Source organism: Rhinopithecus bieti, unplaced genomic scaffold (genome assembly GCF_001698545.2).
Source record: "Rhinopithecus bieti isolate Rb0 unplaced genomic scaffold, ASM169854v2 scaffold_15776, whole genome shotgun sequence".
In the NCBI taxonomy this organism is placed as follows: domain Eukaryota; kingdom Metazoa; phylum Chordata; class Mammalia; order Primates; family Cercopithecidae; genus Rhinopithecus; species Rhinopithecus bieti.
Genome location: NW_016808836.1, coordinates 317,386 through 337,791, shown reverse-complemented (window position 1 = coordinate 337,791; position 20,406 = coordinate 317,386). Strand labels below are relative to the sequence as shown.

Below are 20,406 nucleotides of genomic sequence, written 5' to 3'. Positions count from 1 at the left end.
GGGGGCTGGGAATGGAGGACAGGGGTGGGGAACAGAAGCAGGGGTTTTCTCGGGGGTGGGGGGGAGTGCAGAGGCTGGGGGAAGAGGGCATTAGCCAAGAGACATGCGGAGGTCCCAGATGTGGGGCTGACCTGTGTATCTCCCGCCTGCTTCACCGGACCGCAGACAGAGACAAGAAGGGTTACCCCAGCCCCGCAGAGAAGCCCAGGCCCAACTCCAACTTGCCAGCACCCCGCCTCCTCTGCCCCACCTGCCATGTATTCTCTAGCTGGGCATTTCCAGGCCTTAGCTTGGGGTAGGGGTCATTTTTGGGATCTGAGGAGGGCAGTTCTGAGAAGGATAGGGAGGAAAGCAGGAGATGGGGTAATGGGGAGAGGAAGAAAGAAATGGAAGAGGGGGAAAATGGGGAGGAGGAGGAGGAGGGTGATGGGAGGAGAGAGAGGCTTGGAGAAGACGAAAATGGACAGGAGGGAGATGGGAGGAGGGAGAAGATACAGGAGGAGGAAGGAGCTGGGGAACAAGGGAGAGAAGGTAACAGGGGCTGCTCTGAGGGCTGCAGGGAATGAGCCCAGGACAGGCTGGCTGGGTGAGGACAGGCCAGGTAGGAAACCGTAGAGGGTGCTCCTGCCCTCTCTGCCAAGTGCTGCTCCCAGAACCAAGCCCCTACCTTAGCCATTTTGCTCTTGTTGTCCGCAGTCAGGAAGGACATGTTGTTGATCTCGTTCTGGACCACAAAGTTCTGCTCCTCGCGCTTGAAGTTCTGGTGGGGGAAGCAGTGTTGGAGACCGGAGAGGTGAAGGTAGGTGCCTATGGGTCCTCTGGTTGTGGGGAGGGCGGTTGGGGTGGGCACTCACGTGGGACTTGGACCAGTAGATGAAGATCTCGCCCACCATCCTGAACAGCTCCTCTGCGCTGGGATTTGGCTCCGTCAGCCACTGCGCCCTGAGGTCAGCAGAGGGGAGGTGAGGGAGGGGGTGGAGATCCCAGGGAAGGGGGCTGCCCAGAGAGAGATCTTGGAGGAGGAGATGGGGACCAGGAGACATCCAGTCAGAGGGATGGGGTTTCTAGGGTCTTCTGGCCATTCAGGTGAACGTTTAATTCTTTTTTCTCTCTCTCAGCCTCCTGAGTAAGTGGGACTACAGGTGCCCAACACCATGCCCGGCTAATTTTTGTATTTTTAGTAGAGACAGGGTTTCACCATGTTGGCCAGGCTGGTCTCGAACTCCTGACCTTAGGTGATCCACCCTCCCCCCCCGCCAACTCGGTCTCCCAAAGTACTGGGATTACAGGCGTGAGCCACCGTGCCCAGCCGAACATTTAAAAATTTTTAATGATCCATTCTCTCTTTCTCTCTCTGAGACAGGGTCTCGATCTGTCAGGCTGGAGTACAGTGATGCCATCTCCGCTCACTGCAACCTCGACCTCCCAGGCTTAAGCGATCCTCCCATTTCAGCCTCCTTGAGTAGCTGAAACTACAGGTGCACGTCATCATGCCCATGCCTGGCTAATTTTTTATTTTATTTTTTGTAGCAAGAAGGTCTCCCTAGGTTGCCCAGGCTGGTCTTAAACTCCTGGGCTCAAGAGATCCTCTTTTCCTGGACTCTCAAAGTGCTGGGATTACAAGTGTGGGCCACCTTGCCTGGCCTGACTATTCCTTTTTAAAAAACTTTCTGTTTGTCTAAACTTTTCATTGAAATACATAAATATAATATGTATACATGCAATACACACACGATACATACATATGTATTATATAACCTACATATTAAGAAGTGTCATCTTGATTAATTATCACAAAGTGAACACACTTGTGTAGCCACCACCAAAGTCAAGAAATAGGACATTTCTGGTCCCTGGAAGTACCATCATGGCCCCTCCCAGCCACTCCCCCTTCCTCCTCCTGAAAAATGACCCTTATTCTAACTTCTAGGCTAAAAACTTTTTTAAAAAATTTTTTTCTTTCTTTTTTGAGACAGAGTCTCGCTCTGTCGCCCAGGCTGGAGTACAGTGTGTGATCTTGGCTCACCGCAACCTCCGCTTCCCAGATTCAAGCCATTCTCCTGCCTCAGCCTCCCACTCAGGAGCACTTAGCTGGGACTACAGGTACGCGCCACCACTCCCGGCTAATTTTTGTATTTTTAGTAGAGACGGTTTTGCCATGTTGCCCAGGCTGGTCTCAAACTCCTGAGCTCAGGTGATCCACCTGCTTTGGCCTCCCAAAGTGTTGGGATTACAGGCATGAGCCACCGCACCCAGCCATAAAATTTCTTTTTTTGAGGGACAGGGTCAGAATCTAAGTAGGTTCACATATTTTATTTTATTTACTTGTATTAAAGAAAAAAACCCTTATTGAGACAGGATCTGTCTCTGTTGCCCAGGCTGGAGCGCAGCGGTGTGATCACAGTTCACTGCAGCTTTGACCTCCTGGGCTCAAACCATCCTCCCACCTCAGCCTCCCAGTCCCAGCCTGAGGCCAGGACTACAGGTGTGTGGCACCATGCCTGACTAATTTTTGTATGTTTTCTTTTTTTGTAGAGACAGGGTCTAGCCATGTTGTCTAGGCTGGTCTCAAACTCCTGAACTCAAGTGATCCTCCTGCCTCAGTCTCCCAAAGTGCTGGGATTACAGTTGTGAGCCACTGCCCCCAGCCCCAAACTTATTTTTATCTGCTCGTGAACATTAAAGAGATGGTATAATTTGTAGTTTATTTCTTGGTTTTCTGGTTTCTTTCATGCCACCTAACATTTGTGAAAGCCAATCACATTGTGTATAGAAACAACTTGTTCACTCCCACTGCCATGGAGTCTTCCGTTGTATGAAGAAACCACAATTTGTTCATATTTACTGAGTTAAAAATGGAACTATATCCAACAGCAGAGAATGTCACATGACCACCAAGACAAAAGGGGTGAATCTATATGTCTTTCTTTTTTTTTTTTTTGAGATGGAGCCTCGCTCTGTTCCCAGGCTGGAGTGCACTGACACGATCTCAGCTCAGTGCAACCTACGCCTCCCAGGCTCAGGCATTTCTTCTGCCTCAGCCTCTGGAGTAGCTGGGATTACAAGCCTGCGTCACTACGCCTGGCTAATTTTTGTATTCATAATAGAGACAGGGTTTTGCCATGTTAGTCAGGCTGGTCTCAAACGCCTGACCTCAGGTGATCCACCCGCCTCGGCCTCCCAAGGCGATTACAGGCATAAGCCACCACACCTGGCCTGTATGTCTTTCATGGTGTATTGTTATGTTTAAAAAAAAAAAAAAATCGCAGCCAGGCGTGGTGGCTCACTTCTGTAATCCCAACACTTTGGGAGGCTGATGTGGGTGGATCGCTTGACCCCAGGAATTTGAGACCAACCTGGGCAACATAGTGAGACCCCATAAAAATACAAAAATTAGCCGAGCATGTTGGTGAGCCTATAATCCCAGCTACGCAGGGGCAGAAGCAGAGGATCACTTGAGCCCAGGAATCAAGGTTGCAGTAAGCCATGATCATGCCACACCACTCCAGCCTGGGCAACAGAGCGAGATCCCGTCTCAATAATAACAATAATAATAAAAAGCAATTGGGCCGGGCGCGGTGGCTCAAGCCTGTAATCCCAGCACTTTGGGAGGCCGAGACGGGCGGATCACGAGGTCAGGAGATCGAGACCATCCTGGCTAACATGGTGAAACCCCGTCTCTACTAAAAAAAAAATACAAAAATCTAGCCGGGCGATGTGGCGGGAGCCTGTAGTCCCAGCTACTCGGGAGGCTGAGGCAGGAGAATGGCGTCAACCCGGGAGGCGGAGCTTGCAGTGAGCTGAGATCCGGCCACTGCACTCCAGCCTGGGCAACAGAGTGAGACTCCGTCTCAAAAATAAATAAATAAATAAATAAAAATAAATAAATAAAAAAGCAAACTGTTACTTATAGTGTTGTGCATAGTGACAAAGAAATCGACACAATCTAAGTGTCCAGCATTAGGAGAATGATTAAAAAAAAAAAAATCACATTGGCCAGGTGTATTGGCTCATGGCTGTAATCCCAGCACTTTGGGAGGCTTAGGCAGACAGATCATGAGGTCAAGAGTTCAAGACCAACCTGGCCAACATGGTGAAAATCTGTCTCTACTAAAAATACAAAACTTAGCCGGGCGTGGTGGCATGCGCCTATAATCCTAGCTACTGGGGAGACTGAGGCAGGAGAATTGCTTGAACCCGGGAGGTGGAGGTTGCAGTGAGCCGGGATTGCACCACTGCACTCCAGCCTGGGCAACGAAGCCAGGCTCTGTCTCAAAACAAACAAGCAAACAAAAAAAAAACCCCAAAACCAAAACCAAAAAGAAACAAACAAGTGGGCTGGGTGATGTTGGGCCAATGTTCTCAAAGCTAGAAGAAACCAGGAGGAAGAGTCAGAAGGTTGGTGGAGCCAGAGCATTGGAAGAAGTTTCCAGCCAGTCAGGAGGCAGAGATCAGTTGGGGCTGGAGGATGCGGTAGGTCGGGGCGTAGGGTGTGGGGAGGGCGGGGCGCCGCTGACCTGTTGTTGTCCACATAGCGGATGAGCAGCGGATACAGGGCGTACAGGTCCCGGCAGAGCACAGAGAACTCATCTCGCACCAGCAGCTCGCCCTCCTGGGCCTCGGCCTTGGCCTCCAGCCGCAGCTGCTCCTCCTCGGACACCACCTTCCCTGCCCTCTTGCGCAGCCGCCCGATGGTGGGGATGAAGTGGGACTGCAGGAGCTCCGGCCGCGCGCGGCTCACGATGGGCTGTGCGAACACTGCAGGGGCGCGGTGGGCTCCGATGCCACCTCCGGCCTCTGATACAGGCCCCGACCTCCGTTCCCAGCCCAACTCCCTAACAGTACCTCCGACCTAGCAGCTGCCATACGACCCCAGCCTGACCCTAACCTCGGACATCGTCCCTGAACACTGATCCCAGCCACAGCTCCTGACCTGAACCTATGACCCAGTCCCTATCCTGTGACCCCAGCCTGGCACAAATCCCTGACTTCTGACCTCCAACAACTGAAGCCTCACCTGTTACTTCACTTTTTTTTTTTTTTTTTGAGACAGAGTTTCACTCTTGTGGCCCAGGCTGGAGTGCAATGGTGCAAACTCGGCTCACCACAACCTCTACCTCCCGAGTTCAAGCGATTCTCCTGCCTTAGCCCCCCGAGTAGCTGGGATTACAGGCGTCTGCCACCACACCCAGCTAACTTTTGTATTTTTGGTAGAGACTGGGTTTCACCATTTTGGCCAGGCTGGTCTCGAACTCCTGACCTTAGGAGATCCACCCGCCTCAGCCTCCCAAAGTTCTGGGATTACAGGCATGAGCCACTGTGCCTGGCCTGTTACCTCATCCTTAACTAGCATGACCCCTGACCCCAATCTTTAACCTCTGACCTGGCCCATACCCAGACTCTTACCTCACTATGTGATTTCTGGTCACTATGTGACCCCAAGGACATGAATGGGCTTCTTACCCCAGCCTCTGGCCCCTGACCCTGGCCTCTGATCCCAGCTCGTGATTTCTAGCTTGACCCTGATCTACAACCTGTTTCCTACACAAAACCTTTTTTTTTTTTTTTTAATAATAGAGACAAGGTTTCACCACGTTGCCCAGGCTGGTCTTGAACTCCTGGTCTCAAGTGATCCATCCACCTCGGCCTCTCAAAGTGCTGGGATTACAGGCATGAGCCATCGTGCCCGGCCCTTACCTGAAACTTCTGAATCAGGAAACCTAACGCTTTGAGGATCTTTTTTCTTTTCTTTTCTTTTCTTTTTCTCTCTTTCTCTCTCTCTCTTTTTTCTTTTTCTTTCTCTCTCTCTTCCTTCCTTCCCTTTTTTCTTTCTTTCTTTTTCTCCTTCCTTCCTTCCTTTTCTCTCTTTTCTTTTTTTCTTTTCTTTTCTTTTCTGTCTTCCTTCCTTCCTTCCTTCCTTCCTTCCTTCCTTCCTTCCTTCCCTTTCCTTTCCTTTCCTTTCGTTTGTTTGTTTTGAGAGAGTATATCACAGCTGACTGCAGCCTCCAACTCCTGGGCTCAAGAGATCCTCCTGCCTCAGCCTCCCAAATAGCTGGGACCATAGGTGTGTGCCACCACACCTGGCTAATTAAAAAAAGTTATTTATTTATTTTTTTTAAAGAAATGGGGTCGTGCTATGTTACCTAGGCTGGTCTCAAATGGCTGGCCTCAACTGATCCTCCCACCTTGGCCTCCCAAAGTGTTGGAGTAACAGTTGTGAGCCACCATGCCCAGTTGACCCCTGGCCTTTTGAGGCTGAAAAAACCTACACTCTGACTCCTCCCAACTCCCAGGGGACCATGGGTCTCCCTTTCAGACCATCTGGCCAAGGGAGCCCAGGCCGCTGACCCACCCCTCACAGGCCCAGTGCCCCCGACCCACCAGCCAGCCGCTTCATCCAGGAGGCCTCGTCAATGCCCAGGTTGTTGACGATGATTCTCAGGATATTCCCCAGCAGGGAGTTGAGGTGGTCAGAGGTGACAGCTGTGCAGGGTGGGGGGGCGCCGGCGGGCAGGGCAGGAGGGGGTGCCTCAGGCCCGCGCTCCCACCATCGGGGCAGGTAGCTGCATAGCATGGGCAGCGTGATCTCAATGACGTGCGGCATCTCTGTGTAGCGGGCCCCTGACTCGGCCAGCCCCCCGATGTCTGCCATGAGCCGCTCCAGCACCGGGATGTCAGGACACATCTCCTCCACACTGTTGGGGAGCCCCAGGACTGGGGTACAGGGAGGGGGGCAGGGAATGTCAACCGATCACCCCCAGACCTCAGTGCTCTGGCCTTCCACACAATACCTCATACACCACTGAATTGCCACCCCACTAAACCAGGCTCCCAAACCCTATTCCTCTCATCTCACTCTCCAACCCAACTATCTCATTGAAATACACCCCCACAATACATCAGACACCATTGAATTGCCACCCCCCTAAACCAGTCTCCCAAACCCTATTCCTCCCATCTCACCCTCCAGCCCAACTACCTCTCCCAGCCCTCACACTGAAACTCAGTGGCCCTGCAAACACTTCATACTCCCGAGCCTGTCTGCTGCCTAACATCTCACCCCTAGAAATCTTCCCTCCTAAAATCTCCCACATCTCAAGCCCATTCCCCTCATCCCTACAGTGTGGCATACTCCAAAAGAGACCTTTTCCAACCCCACCCCATCCCCCGGTGTCGTCTCTGAATCCCACACCCGGTTCACTCCCTTGAAACAGACAACCTGTCATTTGCTCACTCGCTGACTCTGGGCCAGGTGCCATTCTGGGAGCACAGCTGACCAGGAAGACAAGCTTCCTGCCCTGGAGCGTATATTCCCCCCAGGTCCATGCCTCATTCTAGCCTCTGGACCCAGAACTCAGGGGACTTTTGTCTATTTTATCTGTTCACTGCTGAACCTCAGCTGACTAGGACAGTGCCTCATGCATAGTAACTGCTCAATACATATTTGCTGAATGAAGGAATGAACCCATGCCTTCCTTCAATCTTCTCACGCTCAAATACCCCTCACCCTACGTCTCCAAGCTTGAAGATGCCCTCAAATGTCACCATCACTAAAATAAATTCCACAGCTCCAAATTCCATGGATGGGGTTTTGCTATGTTGCCCAGGTTGGTCTTGAACTCCTGGACTCAAGCAATCCTCCTACCTTGGCCTTCCAAAGTGCTGGGATTACAGGCGTGACCCACTGCGCCTGGCCACCAAGTGCTATTTTTCTTAAACTTTATCAATGGATTCTTGTTTTAAAAGTTAAATTAATCTCCCAGTGCTCCCCACGTAATGGCCTTGAAATGCCCCCAAACCATAAACTCTGGGGTTCCTGAATGTGTGGCACTACCAACCTGGGGAATCCTCAGCCGCTCACAGCCCAACCCAGCCACACTACCCCCAAATTAGGCTCTCCCCAAGGCCCTGTGCTGGGGAGACCCAGACCCCCGGCACTGCTTCAGCCCCACACAGCTTACTGGCCCGCTCTCGGGGAGACTTGGTGGTGTACACAGAGCAGGCGTTGTACTCATTCAGCTGCGGCTCTAGGAACGCCACCGGCATGGCTGCTGCCAGACGGGCCAGGCACTCCCCGAGGGCTGGCCGAAGCCTGGAAGAGGGGGCTGTGTTTAGCTGCCACGTGTCCCCCTCTTTCGGGTCCTGGGTCCCAGCCCCATCTCCATAGAAACAGCTCCTCCCAGAACCCTTTGGGACAGAGCTGCCATTCATCCGTGTGTGCCACTTGTTTTGTTTTTTTAAAACAGGGTCTCGCTCTGTCACTCAGGCTGCAGTGCAGTGGCCTGATCTCGGCTCACTGCGACCTCGAATTCCTGGGCTCAAGCGATCCTCCCACCTCAACCTCCTGAGTCGCTGGGATTACAGGCACACACCATACCATGTCTAGCTAGTTAAAAAAAAAAAAAAGTTGTTTTTGTAGAGATGCAGTCTCACTATGCTGCCCAGGCTGTTCTTGAACTCCTGAACTCAACTGATCCTCCCATCTCAGCCTTAGGAGTAGCTGGATTTACAGGCACCAGCGCCACCACACCACAACCACACCAGGCTAATTAAAACAATTTTTTTTGGTAGAGATGGAGTCTCACTATGTTGCCCAGGTTGGTCTCAAACTCCTCAGCTCCAGTGATCCTCCCTCCTCGGCCTCCCAAAGTGCTCACAGGTGTGAGCCACCGCACACCGCCGGTGTCACTTAAAGTATGCATAACTTAAGAGCTGGTGGAAACAGTGGCAGCCCCACTCTTGCTGTATCAGTAATCAGCTCAGGAGCGGTCACGTGGACACTGCCAGGGGCCCTCCCCAGGGACCCCAGTGTTGCACGGCACCTGTGCACAGCCCCTATGGTCTGCGCCTCCCCTTCTTCCCCAGCAAGGCCCGCAAGCGCCTGCTTCCCGGCCCCAGACCTGGCAGCGCTACCTCCGTGCCTGACCTGTCCTTGAGCGCCCTCACGCGGCCGCCATGGGGAACTGCGGCTGCAGCCGTGTGCGGGAAGATTCCTAACATCTACCGTGCTTTTCACCTACCCCGTTGTCTTCTCCTGCTCTCTCCCTTCCCCTCCAACCCCACCCAGCCCCAAACGATGGATCTCTCTCCTTACTTTTCCACGTAAATGTTCTTGGTGGTTCCCAGGGAGTAGATACTGCACAGCGTTCGGTAGCAAGAGACCTGGACGTCGTCCACTGGGGGAGACAGGGGCGAGGCTGTGGGATGCGCTCACAAGACAAGCCCTCCCCACCCCACCTCCCCTGTCTCCAAATAGGCCCATGCAGTGAGGAAGAGCAAGTAGCTTCACAGCCAGACTGCCATGTAGTCTTGTGACGTGAGCAAGTTACCAAACTCTCTCTCAGCCTCAATTTCCCTACCTATAACATGGAGATAGTTATAGTACCTTCCTCACGGGGTTGGTTGTGAGGATCAAATGAGTTACTACTTGGAAAGTCACTAGAACGGGGCACACATTAGGCACTCAGTAAAGGCTAGATGTTGTTTCTTCCGTGGAGAGGAGTCATGGCCCGCTATAATAAAAGTGAGGGATACTTCCTCCAGAAAAAAGCAAACAGACCTGCAATGTTGCTGCAATTTTAGGCTATGTTTTTCATTTTATTTAAAATGTATATATTTTTAGGGTTGGCGCGGTGGCTCACGCCTGTAATTCCAGCACTTTGGAGGCTGAGGTGGGCAGATCACCTGAGGTCAGGAGTTCGAGACCAGCCTGGACAACATGGTGAAACCCCATCTCTACTAAAATACAAAATTATCTGAGTGTGGTGGTGAATGCCTGTAATCCCAACTACTGGGGAGGCTGAGGCAGGAGAATTGGTTGAACCTGGGAGGCCGAGGTTGCAGTGAGCCAAGATTGTGCCACTGCACTCCANCACGCCTGTAATTCCAGCACTTTGGAGGCTGAGGTGGGCAGATCACCTGAGGTCAGGAGTTCGAGACCAGCCTGGACAACATGGTGAAACCCCATCTCTACTAAAAATACAAAAATTATCTGAGTGTGGTGGTGAATGCCTGTAATCCCAACTACTGGGGAGGCTGAGGCAGGAGAATTGGTTGAACCTGGGAGGCCGAGGTTGCAGTGAGCCAAGATTGTGCCACTGCACTCCAGCCTGGGTGACAGAGCGAGACTCTGTCTCAAAAAAAATAAAAATAAAAGTAAAAAAAATATATATATATATATAGTTTTAGAGATGGGGTCTCAGTATGTTGCCCAGGCTGGTCTCAAACTCCTGGTCTTAAGTGATTTGCCCGCCCCAGCCTCCCAAAGTGCTCAGATTACAGGTGTGAGTCACTGCGCCCGGCTGGATTCTGAATTATTTTTTAAAAATCAAAGACATTTTGTGGGTAACGAGGGAAATTTAAATATGGTTAGGTTAGGTGTGATAATGATATCGTGGTTACACAAGAGAAGGTTCTTATTCTAGGAAAGCCAGCTGATGAACATTAAGGCATGAGGTTATCCTGGTGTGTGCAACTTACACCCGCTGGTGTGTGCAACTTACACCCAAAAGTTCAACAAAAAACCTAAATATTTTCACTCACACAGTGAAGGGTAAGCACACGGGGCTTTTCTTCTTCTTTTTTTTTTTTTTTTTTTTTTTAGATGGAGTCTTGTTCCATCACCCAAGCTGGACTGCAGTGGCACGATCTCAGCTCACTGCAACCTCTACCTCCCGGGTTCAAGCAGTTCTTGTGCCTCAGCCTCCCAAGTAGCTGGGACTACAGGTGTGAGCCACTGTGCCCAGCCAACAATTTTCTTCTTTCCACCTTCCTGTATGTTTTGAAAATTTCAAAATAAAAAGTTGGATGGGAGAAGAACCCTATCCAGGTGCTACTTTTCTATTCTTCTTTTTTTAAGATGGGGTTTTGCTGTGTTGCCCAGGTTGGTCTTGAAATCCTGGGCTCAAGCGATGTTCCTACCTTGGTCTCCCAAAGTGCTGGAATTACAGGCATGAGTCACTGAGCCTGGCTACCAAGTGCTACTTTTCTTTTCTTTTCTTTTTTGAGATGGAGTCTCATTCTGTTGCCCAGGCTGGAGCGCAACGGCACAATCTCGGCTCACTGCAACCTCCGCCTCCTGGGTTCAAGTGATTCTCCTGCCTCAGCCTCCCAAGTAGCTGGGATTATAGGCAACCACCACCATGCCCAGCTAGTTTTTGTATTTTAGTAGAGACAGGGTTTCGTCATGTTGGCCAGGCTGGTCTTGAACTCTTGAGCTCAGGTGATCTGTCTGCCTTGGCCTCCCAAAGTGCTGGGATTACAGGCGTCAGCCACCGTGCCTGGCCAAGTGCTACTTTTCTTAACCTTTATCAATAGATTCTCTTTTTTACCATCAAGGACCCTATTTTATTCTTTATTTATTTTGGAGACAGAATTTTGCTGTTATCCAGGCTAGAGTGCAGTGGTATGATCATAGCTCACTGTAGCCTCCAACTCTTAGACTCAAGTGATCCTCCCCCGTCAGCCTCCCCAGTAGTTGGGATTATAGGCGTGTGCCTCCATGCCTGGCTAATCTTTAAAATTGTTTTTTTGGTAGAGACAGGGTCTCGCTATGTTGCCCAGGCTGGTCTTGAACTCCTGAGCTCAAGCGGTCCTCCTGCCTCAGCCTCCCAAACTGCTGGGATTACAGGCATTAGTCGCTGTGCCAGTCCATTTAGGGTCTTTTGTTAGAGATGCTGAGCTCGCATCCTCTTTAACTCATTTGCCACCTGCCAAGGTACTGATGCATGCTTTGCTTACAGCAAGAAATCCACACACTCAAACACCCAGGGACTCTCACAGGCACCCAGGATGGATGGTGTTGGCCACACTGACTCCCCACAACCTGCCCTTGGGTCAGGAGCCCTTACGGATGACGTCATCTCCGAACTGGTGCTGGGCGATGTGCTGGAAGAGGGTGGTGAGGACCGGCAGCAGCGCCACGGTGGTGTAGGTGAGGTTCTGGCCCACGCCCTTCACCTGGGTGCGCGCCTGTGACACCTTGCCCAGTCGCAGGTTCTCCACCATCTTCTCGATGTCCTCCGAGGCACTCTCGAAGAAGGAGCGGAGGCCAGCCTTCACGATCTCAGGGCCTGACTTCATCACTGTCCTAGAAGGGCAGCAGGGGAACACCAGCTCTGGAATTGGACAGTCTAGGAGACCAGGGGTTGGAGTGGGGGCCCGATGACAGTGGGAGTGGGTGCCACTGCCCATGGCCCTACCTGGCATCCAGGGAGCGGGCCAGGATGTGAAGACAGTTAACCACAGCCGGGGCGTCCGTCCCTGGGAGAGGAAGATGGGCCGGGGAGATGGCATGGCTAAGAGGACAGAGGACAGTGCCTCCCTCTACATCCACCCCAACCCCTCTCTTCCTGAGGCTACCCGCAGGCTACATTGGAATGCTACTGCACCCCCACCCTGCCTGGACTCCTACAGCGCCTCCAAACTTCCCTCCTCCCCAGCCTGACCACTTTCTGGCCTTCTTCCTGCCCAACCCTGACCCCACTGGGCTGTGCTTGTCTGGAGATGGGTCTGTCTCTCCCACTGGCCTGGGAGTTCCACTGAGGCAGGCCCAGGGTGTCTCAGTCACTGCCCTGCCCCTGGGATACCCGGTCCATGTCTCCAGGTCCAGAGGAAGAACACAACAAAGGTTGTTCAAATTAAGGCAGAACCTGGGAGCTATTTCTTCAGGGTGGGGAAGAGAGAGATTAGGGAGGAAGACCAAGGGAGCGGAGCCACTTACCAAAGAGAGAGACTCGGTGGCGGACAAGAGCAGCAAGTTTGCAGAAGAGGCTGAAGAAAGAGAAAGGGACAGAAGGCAGGAGAAACAGCGAGTGAGGCGGCCAAGAAGACGAGGAAAGGGTGACCCAATTAGAGGAGACAGGGACAGAGAAGACAAGGAGAGAGGAACCAGGAGGGGGCCGAATGATGGAGACAGGAGGGATAGGAAGGGGCAGAGAGATGGGCAAGCTGGAAAGTCATAGGCAGTAACTGGGATGCTGGGGAGGTGAGGGGCAAGTTGGCCTTTCTTATTATTCTTTGTTTGTTTATTTTTTTTGAGACAGGGTCTTGCTCTGTCACCCAGGCTGGAGTGCAGTGGCACGATCCCAGCTCCCGGCAGCCTCCAGCTCCTGAGTTCAAGCGATCCTCCCACCTCAGCCTCCCAAGTAGCTGGGACTACAGGCATGTGCCACTACGCCCGGCTAATTGTTCTATTTTTTGTAGAAATTGGGTCTCGGTGTATTACCCAGACTGGCCTCAAACTCCTGACTTCAAGGGATCTTCCCACCTCAGCTTCCCAAAGTGTTGGAATTACAGGAGTGAGTCACCACGCCCGGCCTTGAGTTGGCCTTCCTGGACAGGGTGATCGATTTGTCCCAAGTTGTCTGAGAGTCCCACATCCTGGGAACCCCTTCAGTCCCGGGCACACTAGCATGGCTGGTCACCATAGCCCTTCAGTTGCCTCTGCAGGAGACGGTCAGTACCCAACACCCAGCACCCAGGACAGAGCCTCCACGGGCGAAGGATTGCAATACTGTGGGGCGAGGGGGCTGGGTCCAGGGTCACAGGCGGCCCACCTGGTGATCATTTCCTTCTCCTTGTTGGAGGCGTGGCCACCACTGCCCAGCACTTTAGCCGGAGTGGACAGGAAATAGAGGCAGTGGTTGGTGAAGTACTGGTTGATCAAAGGGAGCAGGATCTGGAGATAGGGTGGTGGGGAGGAGATAAAGGGTCCGGTGAGGGGTGGGGAGAGCCCATGAGTCCCCAGCCCCCCTCTAACTTCTAAGCCCACCTCTCACCTTGGCAAAGAATTTAATCTCCTGTTCATGTGGGGACTTTTCCACTCGCCCGCTGCTGACCACAGCCTCTGTAGAGAGAGCAAACAGGGTTCACGGTGGGTTCAAGGCTGGAGAACCCAGGCTGTTCTGATGGGTAGGATGCTAGGAGCAGAGTTGGGAAATAATGGGGAATAAATTATTGGTATGAAGTCATTTGTGTTGGCTTTGAGATAAACCTTTCTCCTACCTTTCATCTGGTTCCTCCAACTCCTTTTTTTTTTTTTTTGAGACGGAGTTTCACTCTTATTGCCCAGGCTGGAGTGCAATGGCACCATCTCGGCTCACTGCACTCTCCACCTCCTGAGTTCAAGCGATTCTCCTGACTCAGCCTCCTAAGTAGCTGGGATTACAGGCGTGCACCACCACACCCAACTAATTTTTGTATTTTTAGTACAGCCAAGGTTTCACCATATTGTGCAGGCTGGTCTCAAACTTCTGACCTCAGGTGATCCACCTGCCTCAGCCTCCCAAAGTGCCTTCCCCCAACTCCTTGATCAAACCCTTTCTGAAGCTGACGTGGGGAAAACAAACTGAAATGGGTTAAAGTCCTGGAACATGCCCTTCCTCACCCACCACAAGTACTTTTCATTCTGAACTTGAATACATGGCACTGAGTTAATCTGCAACAAATGAATGAATGAACCAAATGAAACAAGAAGTCAATGTAAACAAATTAGAGCTAATTTTAAAATGGAAATCGCCAGGCGCGGTGGCTCAAGCCTGTAATCCCAGCACTTTGGGAGGCCGAGACGGGCGGATCACGAGGTCAGGTGAAACCCCGTCTCTACTAAAAACTACAAAAAACTAGCCGGGCGAGGTGGCGGCGCCTGTAGTCCCAGCTACCCGGGAGGCTGAGGCAGGAGAATGGTGTGAACCCGGGAGGCGGAGCTTGTAGTGAGCTGAGATCCGGCCACTGCACTCCAGCCTGGGTGACAGAGCGAGACTCCGTCTCAAAAAAAATAAATAAATAAATAAATAAAATAAAATAAAATAAAATGGAAATCAATTGCAAACAATAATAATGGTGATAGTCGTAACTGATTCTATTAAAATAATAATACTGGCTCCAATTATTAAATACTTGCTATGGCCTTGGCACTGTGAGACATGTCATCCTCACACAGTCTCCTTACAACTTGGAGGTCTGTGCAGTTGGTTCCCAGCCCCCATTTTTCAGATGAGGAAACTGAGGTGAAGTAACTGACCCCAGGTCAATAAGTGACAGAACCATAGCTAGTTATGGCGAACATATGCTCATATCACAGGTGAGGAATCAGAGGTCTAGAGAGGGAAGGGAATCATCAAGCGGATGTGCAGCACTGAAGCTAGGCAGGCAGGCTTTGAGGCGAGACGTGATAGCGAATCCTGCTCGCCACTCACCTGGAGGGAATTTGGGGGTTCCTGAGGGCAGCTCTCAAGGGGAATGCTGGGGGGTGGTGTCTCTAGGGAAACCGGAGGGGATTGCAGGGCCTAGCTGTAATTCTTAGTGGCCTATAAGAGGCATTGGGAGCATCCCAACAACCTCAGCCTTCAAAATGGATCCAGAAATCTGCCCTGTTCTCACCCTTTTTGCCTCCTGTCTCCACCCCAGTCAAGCCAGAGGGACCCTGTGAACACCAGAATTATGGATCACGTCCCTTCTCAGTTCAGCCCTCAACCCCCAACTCCATCTCACTCCAGGTAAAGGTCAAAGTCCTCATCACAGCTAGCATAGCCATACATGATCTGCCCCAGTCACCTCTGTGACCCCATTTATCTCACTGTCCCCCTCGATGACTCTGCTTCAGCTGCCGGGCATCCTGACACTCACACCAGGGACCTCTCAGGGCCTTTGCACTCACTGTTCCTTTGCCTGTGAGGAACCGATGTCTCCCAGAGGTCCACACAGCTCCTCCCTCACCTCCTTCATGGCTTGCCTCAGATGTCACTTTCTCATCAAAGTCTTTCAGGAACACCCTATTTAAAATTACAACTGGCTCCACACTCCCAATCCCCCCTACCTGGCTCTATTGTTTTCTTCTTCCCATGACACTGATCACCTTCTAACACTAAATGATTTTGTTATTTATGATGCTAATTGCCTGAAGCCAACACAGGAGTAGTTGCAGGGGAGCAGGGTTCATTTGTCATCTTCACTGCTGTAACCCAGCATCTAGAACAGTGTCTGGCCCATAGTAGAAGCTCAATAAACATCAGATAAGGGGAAGACAGATTGAGTGCAGGAACGGGTGTCCTAGGTGAGTCTGGTCTGCAGAACTGGTGTCTGCAGGTGGGGCAGGCATAAGGGGGGATTTCTCCCTACCCAGGTGGGCAATGAACTCCTGAGAAATGTCCATCCAGCGCAGCAGCTGCTGCAGGAAGCCAAAGGCAAACCGCTTTTCAATGGAAGACGAGTCCAGTTCCATGTCCTTAAGGCCTCTGGAGATGCGGAGAGAGGGATCAGCCCAGACACGGCCCTACAGTTTCCCACCCTTCTCAGGTCCGCCTCTGCTCCTGCTGGCCGCGTCTCTATCAGCTTTGGTTTCACCCCAGGTTGGGGCTCCACTCTGAGCCCCCCATGCCCCACCCCACTTAGCCTTCTCCCCTCTCTGGCCCCGCCTCTGCTCCCAGGCCCCGCCCCCTCAGCCTCCACCCCTTTGGCCCCACCTCTGTTCCCCAGGCCCTGCCTTTCTCAGCCTTCTCTCCTCTTTGGTTCCGCCTCCACTCACCGGTCCCCGCCCCTCTCAGGCTCCTCCATTCTCTGGCCCCGCCTCTGCTCCCTGGGCCCCGCCCTTCTCTGTCTCCTCTCCTCTCTGGTTCCGCCTCTGCCCCTTAAGCCCTGCCCCACTCATTTCGGACTCCTCCCCACCTGGCCCCGCCTCTGTGTCCAGGCCCCACTCCCTTAGCTCCTCCCCTCTGGTTCCGTCTTTGCTCCCCAGGCCCCGCTCCTCTCGGTTCCACCCCTCTCTGGCCCCGCCTCTCCCAGCCTTTGCTGGGTGGGTTCCGCCTGCTGCTCTTCCGCGGGCGTCCCAACCCGCGTGCCTTGTAACCGCGTAGCCATTCATCTGCAGGAATTTCAGCAGCTCCTGGGCCTTCTCTCGATCTCGTGCCTTCTCCTTGGCCGTTAGCGTATCGTAGGGGACCAGCAGGGGGTGGGTCCCACCGCCTGGGGAGGTAAAGACCAGAAATCAGGGCTCTGGGGAAGACCCGGGCCACTCTCACTGAAGTGGTTCCTGCAGTGCCCGGCATGCGTAATTATAGTAATAAAGATGAAGATACGAATAACGGAAACATTGCTTGCTGGTGCTCATCTTATTACCCCACTGTGGTAAACGCTGTTATTATTCCCATCTGCAGATGGAGAAACTGAGTTTCAGGGGCATGAAGGCAATCAGTAAAGCCACATGGTGAAGCCACGGGGGTCGCCTGGGGGCAGCATGGGCGTCCTCACCTTTGGCTTCCAGCTCCTGCTTCTTCTTCCTTCCCCACGTGTTGTGGTAATTTTCCGCCAGTTGTTCTGCCATGGCCTGGGAGTGGATGCAGAGTCAAGGGCTAGATTCAGAGGATGCCAGCCCCCCCAAAGACACCCCATGTCCCCCCAAAAGGATCAGGGCTCTCACCTGCAGCTCCCGGGACAGGGTAACTGCGCTAAGGTCGGGGGGCTGGGGGTTGTAGCCTTCTCGAGGATCGTAGGTCTAAGAGGACAAGGGGAAGATGGGAGGTAGGCTGACAGGCTAGCACGAAGCCCAGGCCAGCCCCTTCCGAGGCCCCCACTAGTTCATTCTACCCCCTCCGCCCTCCCCTGGCTCAAGACCCCGTGTCCTCTCCTTAAGGCCCTGTCTCTAAACCACCCCATCCTTCTCTCCTCTGCCCTTTGCAATTATTCAGACCCCTGCCCTCTCCTTTCCCAGATCTCAGGTTTCTGCACCCCTCTCTGGCCCCACCTACCTCCCTGGGCCCCCCTCCTCTCCATCCCATCCCTGTCTGGCCACGCCCTCTCCTGGCCATGACCCTTGTTCTAGACCCTCCCCGCCTCGTGCCCCTGCCCTCCGCCCAGGCCCCGCCTTCACCTGGGCACTTTGTGATATCTTCCGCGTTTTTTTCTTTTCCGTCTTCTCCTCCTCACCCTCCCTGGCCTTCTCTATGGTCCATTCCCAGGCAATCATGGCCTTCAGGGACTCCTTGATGGGCCAGCGGTAAATCTCTTTGTCCTGGGATGGACAGGAGGGTGGGGAGTTGGAATGGAGTGAGGGGGGGTGGAGGAAGGACCCCAAAGGAGAAAACCCTGACCACGTGGCTAGGCAGTGGTCTAGTCCAGATTCGAACTCAAGTCTCTTACCTGCTCTGTTAACAGAGCCTCCCAAACCCACTCTCCTTATCCCATTAGACACACGAATCTCTGAGAATTTTTTTTTGTTTTTTGAGACGGAGTCTCCCTCTGTCACCCAGCCTAGAGTGCAGTGGCACGATCTTGGCTCATTGCCAGCTCCTCCTCCGGGGTTCATGCCATTCTCCTGCCTCAGCCTCCTGAGTAGCTGGGACTACAGGCACCCGCCACCACACCCGGCTAATTTTTTGTATTTTAGTAGAGACGGGGTTTCACTGTGTTAGCCAGGATGGTCTCGATCTCCTGACCTCGTGATCCACCCGCCTCAGCTTCCCAAAGTGCTGGGATTACAGGCGTGAGCCACCGCGCCTGGCTCCAAGAAGTCTTACTACAGCCAAGGAATCAAACCCATTCTCTCGGACTCTCTTCCCACTCTACCAAGTTTGAGTGAAGGCAAAGTCCATGAATGGGGAGACCTAATCCACAGATCCACTTAGATGCAAACCTGTGAACCTTCCTCACTCCTCCCTGAACCCTCAAATTTGGGGGTTTCATTTTGACCCCCAATGCTGGGCCTCAAGGCCTGGTCACCTTCTCTGAAAAGGTCTTGTAGGGCCTCAGCATGGGGTGGGTCTTCAACTCCTCATCTATGTTCTCTCCATAGGACCAGTTGTTCTGGATCTAGAGATGGAGAGGAGGCAGGGTGAGGGGGAGGCAGCAGTTGGGGACACATGGGGAGACCCTAGAGGAGCCGAGGACAGAGAATCCTGGGGGATCCCAGAAAAAGCTAAGGGTCTCAGGGAAGGCTGGGGGGTCTCAGGGAGATCTGGGGCCTCAGGGAGGAACCGGGTCGGGGGGAAAGCTGGGGTCTTGAGGGTTTCTAGGATAGGAGGACCCTGAGGTCAACCTTGTCAAAGGCCCACTTCTCATGTGTATACTCCGCAAACTTGTTAATGAAGGAGTCCAGCTTCTCCGGGATGATCACACTGTGGGGGGGCATCGGGTCAGCAGATGTTGGGGCTGGGGTTCCCGCCACCCCTGAAATCTTCCTCTCTGTCTCCCAGCCCCCAGGCCTCACTTGAGGGTTTCCACAGGCCGAGGATCAAAGTTGCCTTCAGCATCCACTGTGGCCTTTTTCTCCGCCTTAGATGAGTATGAGGCGTCCACGTAGTCAGGGGGCAGAGCCCCAGCGATGGCACACAGACAAGGCATGGCCATTCGGTAAAGCTCCGGGTCGTATTTCTGGGAAGGCCGGGAGGAGCAGGGGTAGGAAGTCACTATAAGCCTCAGTGAGCCTCGGGACCTCAAACTCACACATTGCAATAATCAGCCCTCCTCCCTGAACCCCCAAACCTGAATTATGGTCCCTCTCCTTGAAACCCAAATCTCAGACCCAACTGTATGCTCAAATCATCCCCATATTGCACTTTCCAAGCTCCCAAACTGGAGGCCCACCCCCTTTTCCATAACCTCCACACTGAAGCCTCAACCCATAGATCCTCCTAGATCCAAACCTGCAGAACCCTCTCATCCTTGAACCCCCCAAAATTGGGGGGTTTCACTCTGGTCTCCCAATTTTGGGCCCCAAACCCTCCACATAGGCCATTTTGGGGCTCCCTGCTGCCCAGACCTTATGGGCCAGAGAGTCAAAGATGCCCCAGAAGAGTTTCCGCGTGAGGTGCAGCTCCTCCTCCGAGGTGACCCCGAAGTTGGCCCAGCCTGTGGGTAGGCAGTAGTACTTCCAACAACGCTCATAGTGGTTGGTGAGGAGCTGGGTGGGAGCAAGAGGGGGACACACAAATGAAAGGGGAATGAGCGGATGGCAGGCAGACGAAGGCCCAGAGAGACACAAGCATGCCAGTGCTTTTAAATTATGAAGGAGGTGTGGGTTATGCAAATGATATGCTAATAAGGGGGAAAATGGTATGTTTTTTGAGGAGTGGTCTTAGACAGCTTAGTATGCAAATTTAGCATTCTTAGAGTTAAGATGGGCATTAAGGCCGGGCGCGGTGGCTCAAGCCTGTAATCCCAGCACTTTGGGAGGCCGAGATGGGCGGATCACGAGGTCAGGAGATCGAGACCATCCTGGCTAACACGGTGAAACCTCATCTCTACTAAAATAATACAAAAAAACTAGCCGGGCGAGGTGGCGGGCGCCTGTAGTCCCAGCTAATCGGGAGGCTGAGGCGGGAGAATGGCGTAAACCCGGGAGGCGGAGCTTGCAGTGAGCCAAAATCCGGCCACTGCACTCCAGCCTGGGCGACAGAGCGAGACTCCCATCTC

At 52.9% G+C, this 20,406-nt stretch overlaps 1 protein-coding gene across 1 annotated transcript in view; it reads right to left on the bottom strand.

Annotated features, from left to right (window-relative positions):
* RYR1 (ryanodine receptor 1) overlaps positions 1–20,406 on the bottom strand; it is a 165,376-nt gene that overhangs the window by 67,086 nt on the left and 77,884 nt on the right. Inside the window, exons 50-69 of the mRNA XM_017887349.1 lie at positions 19,754–19,894; positions 19,202–19,365; positions 19,031–19,109; positions 18,715–18,804; positions 17,867–18,007; positions 17,417–17,491; positions 17,248–17,323; positions 16,839–16,962; positions 16,120–16,235; positions 13,779–13,846; positions 13,557–13,678; positions 12,722–12,771; positions 12,201–12,261; positions 11,850–12,088; positions 9,095–9,176; positions 7,962–8,092; positions 6,382–6,714; positions 4,518–4,758; positions 855–942; positions 668–760 (exon numbers count right to left, since the gene is read on the bottom strand). Of these exons, the coding sequence (XP_017742838.1) occupies positions 668–760; positions 855–942; positions 4,518–4,758; positions 6,382–6,714; positions 7,962–8,092; positions 9,095–9,176; positions 11,850–12,088; positions 12,201–12,261; positions 12,722–12,771; positions 13,557–13,678; positions 13,779–13,846; positions 16,120–16,235; positions 16,839–16,962; positions 17,248–17,323; positions 17,417–17,491; positions 17,867–18,007; positions 18,715–18,804; positions 19,031–19,109; positions 19,202–19,365; positions 19,754–19,894 (2,514 nt within the window). The remainder of the gene's footprint in view (positions 1–667; positions 761–854; positions 943–4,517; positions 4,759–6,381; positions 6,715–7,961; positions 8,093–9,094; positions 9,177–11,849; positions 12,089–12,200; positions 12,262–12,721; positions 12,772–13,556; positions 13,679–13,778; positions 13,847–16,119; positions 16,236–16,838; positions 16,963–17,247; positions 17,324–17,416; positions 17,492–17,866; positions 18,008–18,714; positions 18,805–19,030; positions 19,110–19,201; positions 19,366–19,753; positions 19,895–20,406) is intronic.